The sequence below is a fragment of the Neophocaena asiaeorientalis genome, unplaced genomic scaffold (assembly GCF_003031525.2).
Source record: "Neophocaena asiaeorientalis asiaeorientalis breed wild unplaced genomic scaffold, Neophocaena_asiaeorientalis_V1.1 scaffold51, whole genome shotgun sequence".
NCBI lineage: Eukaryota > Metazoa > Chordata > Mammalia > Artiodactyla > Phocoenidae > Neophocaena > Neophocaena asiaeorientalis.
The window spans coordinates 697801-710712 of NW_020173335.1; the positions used below are offsets into that span (position 1 = coordinate 697801).

Sequence of the window (12912 nt, forward strand, 5' to 3'; positions counted from 1 at the left end):
TGTGTGTGTGTGTGTATATATATATATATATATATATATATATATACACATATATATATATACACACATATATATATATACACACACACACACACACATATTTATGGTGTAGCGGTGTGGTAGGGAGAGAGGGAGAGGAGGGGAGGTGAAAGAGAAGAGGGAATGGAAGGAATCTTAACATGCTTTTTCTAACATGAGTTCATCTTACATACAAATGTGCAATGCTAGGATAACAATACAACACCTAATACACAAGGAGGAAGAGGAGGAGGAAACACGCGAGGTGCATTTCTAAACACTATACACACCCAAACTTTTTTATGAAGAAGCAAGGCACAACTGAATGATTTCCTAGCTGTTCATTCTGCCCCTCTTCCTTGCTCTTACTCTCCAGTGCCCATTTGAAGGCTAGAAAGTGCAGACCACAGGGCAGCAAAGAAATAACAGCTAACACTTACTGAGCGCTAACTATGTCCTGGGCACAGTTAGAAAAGTTTAATGTTCACTAATCTTCACAAACTCCCTATGAGATAGATACTCTTATTATCTCAGATTACAGATGAGGCAAATGAAGCTCAGAGAAGTTAAATAATCTGCCCAGGGTCATGAGGCTAATAAATGGTAGAAGCCAACTTGAACCCAGTCGGCCTGGTTCCAGAGTCTGAGCTCCTCCTCACTGCTCTGCTTCACTGTGAATGTCAAGAGGGAAAGCACAAGGGCTTCGCACTTTTTCCCTAAGCCACCCGTGTGTGCCCAGGAGACTACTCAAGTCTCGAAAAAGGACACTCTCGGAGGAGCAGGGAACCACACATCGCAGACCCTAGATACAGATGAACAGGTAGAGCCGGGGGTCTGGATGGAGGATGAAGAAAGAGGCTTGAAGACCCCATTCTCGCTGTTGTCATGGAGAGGGAGTCTCCGTCAGGCCCTGATCCTCTCTCGGACAGAACTGGCTGTGTTCTACAGGAACAGGGGCTATCATTAGAAAGCCAGGTCAGAGTGTTTAGGCATGTGGTGTTCAAAAGAAATGCAAATGGAAAACAAGGCCCTTGTTCCACATACAAGGAGGTTTACAGTCAAACTGCAGTTGTGAAGACCATTTCTCAACCATCTCAGGACAGTAACCTACCTTCCTCCCTCAGCATTTCCCTGCTTGAAAACACAAGTCCAAATGTGAATAGCAACTCTGAGCTGTCTCCCACCTTACTGCTCTCTCTGGACAACTTCCTGCCAGAGGAAATTTCCAGCGTAGCTCTGTTTGTGCTTGGTAATGGGAGTGCTGCTTTAGAAATCTGCATTAAGTGAAGGTGCTCTCAGAGGGCAAATCTCCTTCTGGGGGACCCCGACTCATGGATCCTGATGTGCACGGTCAGAAACAAGGTCTCTGCTCTTTCCTTCCCACTAATATACAGTGGGATATGTTTTCGACATTTCCCTCTGGATACCCATTTCTCTGGGGAGTGGAGAAATTAGAGGCTCTGCAAGTACGATCCCCAAACTCAAAGTCCTCTGCTGCCTTCCTCTTCGCCAGCAGTCTGAAAGCCCTCATGCTTGTGTCCTCCTCCTCCTGGCGCCTCCCTGATCTCCTTCCAGATTGCCTCTGGCGACTCCCCCACCCCCAGTCTTCCCACTGGGGCTGGCTGGAGGTGGCATCCTCAGAGGCATTACCAGTCTCCTTTAAACTGGATCCTTACCTTGGGGAATCTTTCCTTGTACACATGATTCATCATTATTATTTCACTGTCAAAGGAAACTGGTGACCGTCCAGGACTAAATAAGAAGGAAACAACTGTGTTACTTTAGTGCCAGGGAACCTTCAAGGAGAAAGATGCCCATTCCCAGAGCCCGTGCCCACCCACTGTCTGCAGCACCCACACACTCCCACCTTAAGGAGTGCTGAGTTCCAGAGCCTTTCTTATTCCTGGAGCTGCCAGCACTGTTCAGCTCAAAAGTGTGCCATCTGGAGCTAGACTACCTTCCTGTAAGAGGCCTGGCCTTCACAAAGACTTCTGCCAGGGCCTGAAAAGGCCTAGACAGGAGGAGACCACTCTTGAGGCCACTGGTGGTTCTTCTAGGATCACTTCCTCCAGAACAGGACTCTCTGGGTCTTCTTTGCTTTGGCCAGTGGGGTTGGGCATACCCCAGCATGTTCTAGGAATCAAATCAAATCAAACCACCACCAAAACAACCAAAGGAAGACAGTGTATACCTGTATCTTTTCTAAACAAGCTGCATCCAATGGGGCTAACTTAGCTCTCACCTGGGGGATGAATGAGGCCAGTCCAGCTAGCCCGTAGTGAATTATAAACCTGGGTCATCTAAATCTTCCCCTTTGGCCCATGTGTGATTACATCCTCTTAAAGGATTCAGAGTTTGAGCCATACAACTGAATGGCTATTTGGGTCCTGCCCAGTTTGGTGCCCGACATGTGATCCCAGCTGAGCTATGTTCAGAACCGTTCTTTTCTGCCTTTCCTCCCTACAGTAGGCCGTGGTCTGCCTGCTACATTAATGCACATTACCCAGCTTTTTAAGAGTAATCCTCAGGGATTTCCCACAGGTACTGTAGTCCTCTCAGTCTCAAATGGCCTAAAAGGTGCCCATCTCTGTGTGGAGTGTGAAGAGCACCAAGATTCAGACGTTCCTCTGTATGAGACAAAGAAACACACTGGGCTCCACACTTCACACTCCCTCATTTGTATGTCTGACCCTTTGCACTGCAGTCCCAGTCATTTTTCTCACCAATCTGAACTTGAACCAGTCTTTGTGGTCTGGCTCAGCTCACTGGCACTTGCAGTGCCAACATGACCTGAGGGGACTCTTTCTGGAAGGCACTGCTCCTCTGGGCCTCCACCCTGAACATGTGAACCAACTTCTTATTTCCCAGGGACCCTGGAAATCTGAGCTCGATCACTTAAAGCCATGATCATTTTATTCTCCACCCTCTCCCTTAACCTGGAATTCTGGCACAGATTTACCACCTAATGCCAAAGAGAAGAGCTGATTTAATCTATGGAGTACACAGATAAATCAGCTGTTAAGGTTTGTTTGGTTTGATGAGCCCAGGTGATTCAGGGAAATGAGACAGATTTAGATGGGCATTTAGTTCTGCTTCTGCAATGGGCTTCTTCCCCGAGTCAGCCACAAGTGTCCTCAGAAGCAACTTTTTTAATTGGCCTAGTTTATATATGCTGGGCCTCTGGGTTCTGCAGCCAGGTAACCATCAGAATGGATGACACTATTACTCTCCTTTTACTGAATGGAGTCCAAAGTACATTTCTACTGCCAACTACTTTCAAAGGGAAAAAGAGGGACCCCTTGGCAGCATCTTCAGGCACCTCTTGTGATGGTGAGTTGAGCTGTACCCAATACCAAAGGGCTTGAGCTTCACGGCACTTGACTCATTTGAGCTGTGCCTATGTGCTACGCCAGGGGTTGGCAAACTACAGCCCGCAGGCCACATCTGGCCCGCTGGCTGCTTTTATAAATAAAGTTTACATAATGTCTGTGGATGACTCTGCACAACAGCAGAGTAAGTAGCTGCCAGAGACGATATGGCCTACAAAGTGTGAATTATTTACTACCTTGCCCTTTATGGAATAAGTTTGTTGACTCCTAGGCTGTGCAGACAAGCTGAACTCCATGGGCACCAGGGCAGTGGGTGGAGAGCACCCTCACCTGAGGCTGCGGGAGCGGGGCCGCAGGGCCGGGGACTGCCGTCCTTCTTCATCGGGTACACTCTCTGTGCTGAAATGCTTCGTCAGAAAGTGCAGCTCGTCGGCTGTAGGCTGGAAGGGCAACTGGTGCAGCTTTTCCTGCGAGGAGCATGATGACTAGAGGGGACAACATTTTTAAAAAGCATTAAAGACATGTCTAAGGCAGTCTAGAAGTGGAGAAGGACTGAAAATGGTCAGTGGCTCCCCAGTCAACGTAAACCTGAAGTCAGCCCACAGCCAGCATGCTTTCCCTTGCTCCCTTGAGTCTCCACTGTGCATGATCCTGTTCATCTCTATCCTTCAGAGCTCTCAGTTCCGATGAAGCCAAGATGCTATTGTCCTTCATGAGCCTTGCAGGGGGCCAGACCCAGACATTCATGAGGTGTGACAGCTCCCCAACTACCTAGGGAGCCTCTTTAGGTGGCAAAAAGCAGATTCTTCCACGTGGACCCTTTGCCCTCAGTGAAGCTTCTGGCTAGTTAGAATGGCAAGTAATTAATAAATCATGCTTCCTGGCTTATTAGGAAATGTTCTAGGTATGCCCAGCCTACAAATGACATCCCCATAAGTTTTGCCTTCTACAACACCTTGGGAGAGCCCCAGGATGGCTCAGCAATGTTTCCTTTAGGCTGTTACCCAGAGGGCAACTGGCTTCGCTGCAGCTGTGAAGGCTTTGCCCAGGCTCTAGGGACACCAATAGGCAAGAAAATCCAGCAGGGAAGAAAATTATTTTTAGATCTAGAACCCAAAGATTAGACTTGACCTGAAAACAATTAAGAATTCTAAACATGGCCCAACGATTGAGATTCCAGAATCACAAGAGACAATTCGAGGAAGTGAGCTGTGCTATTACAGGCATCCCACCAATGCAGCCATTGCCGTGGCGGCCCTGGTCGGCACCTGGATCAGTGAACTCCTGCCCTTACCTGACAAGACTGGCTACAGCAGCAGCAAATCTAACACTATTGGCTCAATTTCTGTTCACCAACTGATGAAGGATCTGGGGTTAAATGTCTAAATTCACTTACACTCAAAGCTGCATTACCACACCAAGAAAACCGTTGCCACACGTAAGCCTTAATACCAAGTGAGAAATCAAAACTTTTTTGACTTTGCACACTTCTCTCATGGAATCCTCTAATACATAAAGTTGTAAACAGCTAGTGGGAGGTTTTCATGAGGCTCTGTCTTGGTCACAGTTTTATAAATGATTTGGATAGAAGTTGCAAAAAGTATTCTCACCCAACTGCAACTAACATGAAGCAAAATTGGTATTTTAAGGTATTCCAATAAAATAAGCTGGAGCAATGGGTTGAGTCTATTAAAACTTATTGAACAGGAATATATATATAATAAATACATGACTCTCACTTTGGGTCTCAAAAATCACCTGTTTGAGTAAAGCATTATGGGGAAGGGATATTTACTAGGGAAAGATCTGAAACTAAACAGCTGCCAAAAGACCAGTGAGATCTTTGGATTAATTTAAGAGTAAAATCTAGGACTATCCTGGTGGTCCAGTGGTTAAGACTCCGTGCTTTCACTGCAGGGGGCACGGGTTTGATCCCAGGTTGGGGAACTAAGATCCCACATGCAGCACAGAGCGGCCAAAAAAAATAATAATAAAAAATTTTTAAAAAGAGTAATATCTAGGTCAAGGGAGGAAATGATAACTTCTTTTACCTGCTTGGGATTTATGAATACAAACTGAGCTGAGAAGACCTCAAGAATGGTGGAAGACGTGGAGAAACGGGTCATCCAGTCTGTGGCCTACAAAGCCTAAAATATGCGCCCTTTACAGAACGTGTTTGCCAACTTGTCATCCTGGCTTCAATTAAATGTTGCTCAATGAGGAAGACTCATTTTAGGGTCAATTGTGCATGGTGGCAGTTAGGACATTTGTTGTATTTTAGGCTAAAATCTTCTCTAAAAGAGACATAACTAGAAGTTTTAGAGACAGGCCCAATATATATATATTTTTGCTGATATACAATCAAACTTGAATACCAAATCACATTCATCCTTCCCTTCTTTTTTGAAAGGAAAAGGTGAAAAAGTTGGAGGAGGGTCTACCAGGCCTTTGTGACATGGTGGGGGGTGGTGTTATTTGCTCTTGGTTGCAGTTCTACAAATAAAATAGGGGAGCAAGGGAACCATGCTTAGGAGTGCCTGTGCCTGGCCTCACGGGCAAAGCAAAAGTCCATCCTCAAGCCCTCTTCTGACTCCACTAGGAATAACTGACGCTCAGAAACATGCTGGTTAATTCTTTCCAAAGGCATTTAATGGATCTGACTATGGCTGTTAAAGGCCACCAGACCTCTGTCCCTCTCAGCCTCATCCCAAGCAACCTTTTTGAGTTGGGCTTTGGAGAAAAAGTTGAGAACCACTTTGCAACACTGTAGGGACAGGGAGCAATACCTGTAGGGAAGTATTTCCTCAGGGTGAAGGAGGTACGGCCACAGATTTGGCTACTTACTGAGACAGTGGAGCTAGGAGTGTTGGTTCCATAGCCTGAAGAAGGCAAAGAGGCCAAAGACCAGCGCCGTCCATCAGTCCTATGTAAGAAAAGAATGTTAGGCAGTTTCTACCGAACCCCACCCTGAGCCCAGGACCTGCCTGTCTTTCCATCAGGTTTTTTGGGGCAGTTGATTCATTGGTAGGCTCTTTCTTGTCTCAAGACAGTACTGCTCAGTCCAGCACACGCTTTCATATCTCTTTCCTACATGGGGCCTATTGTTGTGTGTTTTCCACTGCAAAGACAGACATCTCTGACTATAAAGGAGTCCATAACTTTAAATAAGAATATCTGTTATGCAATACTATGGTTTTGGAATAAAAATCTTTACACTCTCAACTTATTCACGTTTAGCAATGACAGAGAAGCAATGACAGAGGACTGCAGCTAAAGGCATCATCACAAGGAGAGAACTACCACTGAAATGCTAGTTCCTTTTTTGAAGGCTCCATGAGAAGGGTCCTTTGGTGTTCCCCAGGCCACTGGGTTGATAACCAGGAAGAAGCGAAACTACCACCTGGGTCTGAGTATGAATCAATAGATTGCAAACAGTCAAAGGCTACCCAGGACCCATTAGGACTCATAAGTCCAATCTTTGAGAATGTTTGCCAAAGAGTGACAGCAACCTTATGAAAGAAGAGTGAAGTGGCATAGCTTGGCCATATATGAGACTTTGGGGCAGGCTTCCAGCTGCTCTTTAGAGGATGTGCTCTGAAGCTCTCATCACAGAGAACCACAGTTATCTGCTTTGCTTTAGAGAAGAAAGATCAAGCAAGTATCTGGTTTGAAGCTTTTATAACATGGACAAGTGATTTTTTCCTGGACTACAGGATGTGTTGTAACACAAATGTTCTTTCTTGTGGAGCTTAGGGGTACAGCCTGCTCTGGTTGAAGTTATAGAAAAACTTCTTTGATGTGACCCACAGAACCTAAGAACGTTAGCAGTGGAGGACCTTTAGAAGTTAAGTTCAATACTCTCAACCTTCAGAGAAAACATTAAGACCCAGAGATCTGGATGAATTGTTCCAGGCTCCACAGTTAAAGGTGGGTGCAGGGAGGCATGGAGAGGACGAAGGAAAAAAAGGAATCAATCTTGCCAGGGCTTCTCTTTTGGAAGCACTCCTCTCCACCCCCACCAATACCAGGCAGCTTTTCCTACTATGTTCTGTAAGGGGATAGCCGGGGGTTCCATGCCACATGCACATGACTCAAACTTCATGCCACCCAGGCAGCCGGTCCTGCTGGAACCTAGTCTCTGAGGCAAAGAAATGTCCAGGAGGCTGCTCAAACATGATATTCTCTCTGATCTCTCTTTTGGGTCCTGAGAGCTCTACACAAGGAAGCAAGTCAATTCCAGGAAAACAGAGCTCAGCAAAGATGGGACTAGTCTAACTCAGGGAGGCATTTCCCAAACCCTTGTCAGACACACTTCTCCACAGGTGATTTTTCCTCCTTCATAAAGAAGTGGGAACCAACTGCATGGCAGCCATTTTTCTGTAAACTGAAGAGCAGGGACCACCAGAGTCAGAAATGCCACTACAGGATGCCTCCATTTCCTCTGCCTGGTCATCCCACTGGGTGACTGAGGAAAGTTGTGGGAATGAGGGAGACCTGTTCCTATGCTCAGAAGCTTGGAAGTAAATATTTAGCAAATGCTGCCTTCTAAACATATGAGCACGGAGCCTTGGTTCCAGCAGGTAGAGGGGGCTCCGTTAGGGCCTCTTTGATAGAAATGAAAGGCCAAATGTTCATACCCACAGTCAGAGAAGACTCATCACAGCCAGTTCTCACCAAGCATGAAACCACAAACCATACTGTCTGGCCATGCATAGCAGTTTCCCAGCCCCTCTCCCCATCACATCCGCTATTACCTGTCTGCTCTGTGGCCATGGCTGTAGTGAAAAGACATACATTAAAATGAGAATCAAAGGGAACCAGAGAGACTGCTCTGTTTGACACATGACATTTGGTCTAGCTTGGCAGAGACAAACCTTTTGTTTACGAATGTGTGTAAGTTAGTAGTGAAATCGTGTGACTAATGGGTCTATCCCTGGAGTTTCATTAAATCTGCCTTTTGTGTGATATTCCAAACTAATGTGATGCTATAAAGCTCATGCCCAACTTCAGTGATAGGAAACACAATTCTTGAGTACCTTGTTTCGCAGGGTTGAAGTCTTCCTCCCCTCCCCCACCAATACCTAGCTACTTTTCCTACTATGTCTGGTAAGGGGACAGCCCGGGGTTCTGTCTTCCACACATACGACTCAAACTTCAGGCCACCTAGCACAGACCCATGTGGATCTCAGTGGTAATACCAGGTCCCAAAGCCCCCGGCTGATCCTACTCCTAAAGCCCAGGGAATGATGCAGACACAGGACACCAATGCAACATGCTATTCCCTCTGCATGGACTGGTCTACACACCTGCATCCTCACTCCCAACATGGCAGGCTCCCTCTTACCCTTCAGGTTGGCTTAAAAGTCACTCCTTCCAAGAGGCCTTACATGACCACCCAGTACAGACTCTCCAGCCTCATTCCCTTCCTACTCTTTTAGGCAGCATCATGTTCTTTCCCTTCACGGTGCTTATCACAGGTTATAGCAATATATTTGTTAGTTTGCTTGTTCGTTATTCTTCCCCACCACTCATTCAATCAATAAGCACCGATTGAGTGCTTATTATATACTAGCAGACATATTTTCAACATATTAAGGCATCTCTATTAAAGGTGCTTTGATTCTGGTTGAGAGGAAACAGAAAACAAATAAGAAACTACAGTCAGCCCTCCTTATCCATGGGTTCTGTATCTGTAGATTCAACCAACAGTGAATCAAAAATATTCAAGGGAAAAAAAATCCAGAAAGTTCCACAAAGCCAAACTTGAATGTGCTCCATGCCAGCAACTATTCACACTGTATTTAAAACTATTTACATATCATTTACATTGTATTAGCTATTATAAGTAATCTAGAGATGATTTAAAGTATACAAGAGGATGTGCATAGGTTATATGCAAATACTATGCCATTTTATATAAGGGATTTAAACATCTGTAGACTTTGGTATCCACCAGGGTCCTGGAACCAATCCCCTCTGGATACCGAGGGGTGACTGTATCAGGCATTGAAAAGTACTAGTTTGAAAATAAAACTGGATGGTTTGCTAGAGAATGATAAGGGGGCTCCTTTATATTGTATGGTGAGGGAAGACCTCTCTGGGGAGTTGACATTTAAGATGAGAAATGAAAGACAAGAAGGAGTTAACTAAGCGAAGACCTGAGGGAACAGCATTCCCTCAAAGGGAACAACAAGTGCACAGACTCTACTAAGTCTACTAAGTTTCTATAAAGTTAGGGCTCTGTCTGGTTCCCACTATATAACTAAGTACACAGCATGTGCCTGGGCTTACCGGGTACTCAGTAAATATTTATTGAATGAATGGAAAATGACTCAATGCCATTTACAGAGAACAGTCACAGGTCCTACCTAATCTGAGGCTAGAGTTCAAACACAATCAAGGCAGGAAGTCTGAGATAAGTTAGACCTTCAGCTGGGCTGGAAAGCAAATGCATCCATCCATTATATACCTATACTGTAAGTGTTCCTATCTGGATCCTTAGTTAACTAACGAAGTTACACAGGGTAGGAGAGGTGAGTCCATGGAACAAACTCTGACGATACTTGCTTTGAATAAGGCAATTGGGTCAGGAGGGGCACCCAAGTCAGCCATCAAACTTTTCCCAACCCATCCACGACCTTTTCAGCTGCATAGAATCCTGGAGAGGAAGGGGGTGGATTTCTTCTGGGTTGCCATTTTAACAGTGAGTTAATGCTGTTAAATTTGGAATCTGTTCTTTTTCTGTTATCTCTTTTATAAAAGTAGTCTGAGTACTACTACTACTACTCTGATCTCAAGATGTATAGATCATTCTCCAACCATTAGAGGCTCCAAATCTGGAGCCATGATTTTTCTGGAGGTCTTAATACCAAAGACTGACTCCAAACAAGAATATTTTTTAAAATAAAAATAAAGAATAAAGTCAAAGAACGTGAACGCTGCCAAGAAAGAACTTTAGAGATGTTCTGAAAAGTAAATAATTTGTTTAAGAAGTCTTGGGGGACTTCCCTGGTGATGCGGTGGTTAAGAATCCACCTGCCAATGCAGGGGACACAGGTTCGAGCCCTGGTCTGGGAAGATCCCACATGCTGTGGAGCAACTAAGTCCGTGCGCCACAACTACTGAGCCTGCACTCCAGAGCCCACGAACCACAACTACTGAGCCCGCGTGCCACGGCTACTGAAGCCTGTGCGCCTAGAGCCCATGCTCCTCAACAAGAGAAGCCACTGCAATGAGAAGCCCACACACCAGAACAAAGAGTAGCACCCACTCACCGCAACTAGAGAAAGTCCACATGCAGCAATGAAGACCCAACACAGCCAAAAATAAACAAATAAATAAATGTATTTAAAAAAAAAAAAAAAAAAGAAGAAGCCTTGGTATATGGATTGACTCATGTCAATAAGCTCATTACTTCTCCAGAGGCCAGGTGATACCCTGGCAATGGGCTGAACTGCTACCATGGGCCAGGGATAAGTTGATATCATTTCCAGAAATAAGTGAAATGTGAGGAATACAAGCATGGCTCTGCAACACACCAAATCTTTCTAAATTCATGGGAGGATAAGTGAAGATCTGTGAGTCTCTTTATCCCCAAGAAGGGAGGCATAAATGGCCTCTTCTAGCTCCCTGGAACTACCTGAGTTAGAGGAATAAGAGTATAACTTTGGGTCCTCCTGGGAGGAGAACCCATTTTCTCATTGATCACTCTAGGACAGCTTTCAGTCAAGAGTATAATGTTTTCGAACATACCCTCAGGAAACCAGGGGCTTGTGCTTAAGATTATAAGATAAATTCACTTCTAATATCTACTTGCCCATTTGAACATTCAAACACAAATACCTACAGTGTTTGGAAAGCAAAGCTTGAACAAGACGTTTATGACCTGGGCGAGGAAAGCAGGAAAGGAATTTTGATGGCTGGTAGACCAAGGTAACACACTTGGAAGGGCAGTGCCTCAAAGGAGGAAGCTGACATTTAACTAACATTCATGCAAATGCCACACATGTTAGTCACAGAGGAGTTTTTCTATCAACTTACCTACGGGCAGGAACAAAGGAAAAGTGAGCAGGTGCATTTGGAGAGAAATTCCGGGGGCTGTCCAAAGGACTGTTACCTGTGGACAAGGAAAGTAAAAGAAATCCTCTGTGAGGTTTGCTTCTGAGGAGGGTTGAGATGATAATAACCTTCAGGGAAGAAATCAGCCCCTAGCATAGGCAATTAGCATTATATGGTTATTTTTCCAGGTCCACCATTAGTTTAGTAATTCTCTCTTTGCAAAAACTGGCAGCCCAGAGGTTTCTCCCTTGTTCCCAAGTTGCCTATAACCATCTATGCTTCTCAGACATCTGTTTTAGATCTAGCATCAACCTGCCCTCCTTGGAACGCCTCAGGTTCCAATCTCCCTATTCAAGTTAACCCAACTTTCCAAAGGCTTGAACTCATTCAGTACAGATAGCACGGCCAAACGCTCCCACTTCTCAAAGGGCAACGGGACTCCTGGCCTGAAAGTCTCTTGCACATATATCTCTGCACACTGCATCCAAGGGGCTAACCCAGAAATATGTGTGCTTAAGCGAAAATGAAGTTCTCAGGAGAGCAGTGCTCCTTAAACAGTCCATACACAAGGCCCCCAAGTCTGCAAAGCATGCCCAACCCCTTCACAGTGTAGGAATTATCTCTATCCCTTTATTAGTTTTCACATGTTCCTTATAACTTGTAAACTTAAGCTCAGAAGCTTTGAACAAAACTGTGTGCTTACCTCAGCGCGATGACCACAATTCTCAAACCTAAGCCTGCCATACTTCTTTGGTCTAACTTCCAGCTGGGGGCTGGTATTTAGGAGGAACTGGCAACATGTCCCTACCCAAAAATCATGTTGAAGTAAGCACCATACTCTGTGATGTGCTAACCACTCTGCCAGTCCCTGCCCACCTCCCCACTTCTGTGCTCACCTCTATGAACCAACACTGGCTATGAGGAACTGCTATCCAAGGACCTGGTAGTTCACCATGCCCTGGCTTTTTCTTGGGCAGTTTATTTCCTGTATAGGGTATGACTGTTCCAAGGTGCCACGAAGCTGCCCAAGTGTTTCTCATTATCTCCATTCAGCAGGTGTGGATAGCACTTGCCTTTCTGTACTGATCTTGGAAAAACCAGCCTCTCAAACAATGCCCCCCTACCCTATGCAGCACCTCTATATCAATTATATAAAGGCACTCTCTTTAGGAGAACTAGTGAAGAAGAGGCATTTTCAGCTTCCACTCATCCTCTTGACAGGGATCCCCAATGAGGTGTACAACCTTATGTTCTCAACCTAGTACCAGCTCTGGGTTTCCCATGCGTCTAGGGCTATCTCCTACAATCTATCCCACTTCCTGGCTGGCACATGCCACCAGGGTGTGAGAAAAGTGATTTGGAAAAACTGTTTCCTTAGGCAGGACTTAAAAAGATCAGGCCTCCTCAGAATTATCAAGGTCTTAAAAAAAAATCCCTATTCTTTTAAAATAGTGTCATCTCAGAGATAAAAAGTATCTTCAGTTTGATCTATGACATGTAAAACTAG

At 45.1% G+C, this 12912-nt stretch overlaps 1 protein-coding gene across 1 annotated transcript in view; it reads right to left on the reverse strand.

The window, feature by feature from the left end:
- MAST2 (microtubule associated serine/threonine kinase 2) overlaps nucleotides 1-12912 on the reverse strand; it is a 173095-nt gene that overhangs the window by 20713 nt on the left and 139470 nt on the right. Inside the window, exons 5-8 of the mRNA XM_024746162.1 lie at nucleotides 11388-11463; nucleotides 6192-6270; nucleotides 3678-3832; nucleotides 1695-1770 (exon numbers count right to left, since the gene is read on the reverse strand). Of these exons, the coding sequence (XP_024601930.1) occupies nucleotides 1695-1770; nucleotides 3678-3832; nucleotides 6192-6270; nucleotides 11388-11463 (386 nt within the window). The remainder of the gene's footprint in view (nucleotides 1-1694; nucleotides 1771-3677; nucleotides 3833-6191; nucleotides 6271-11387; nucleotides 11464-12912) is intronic.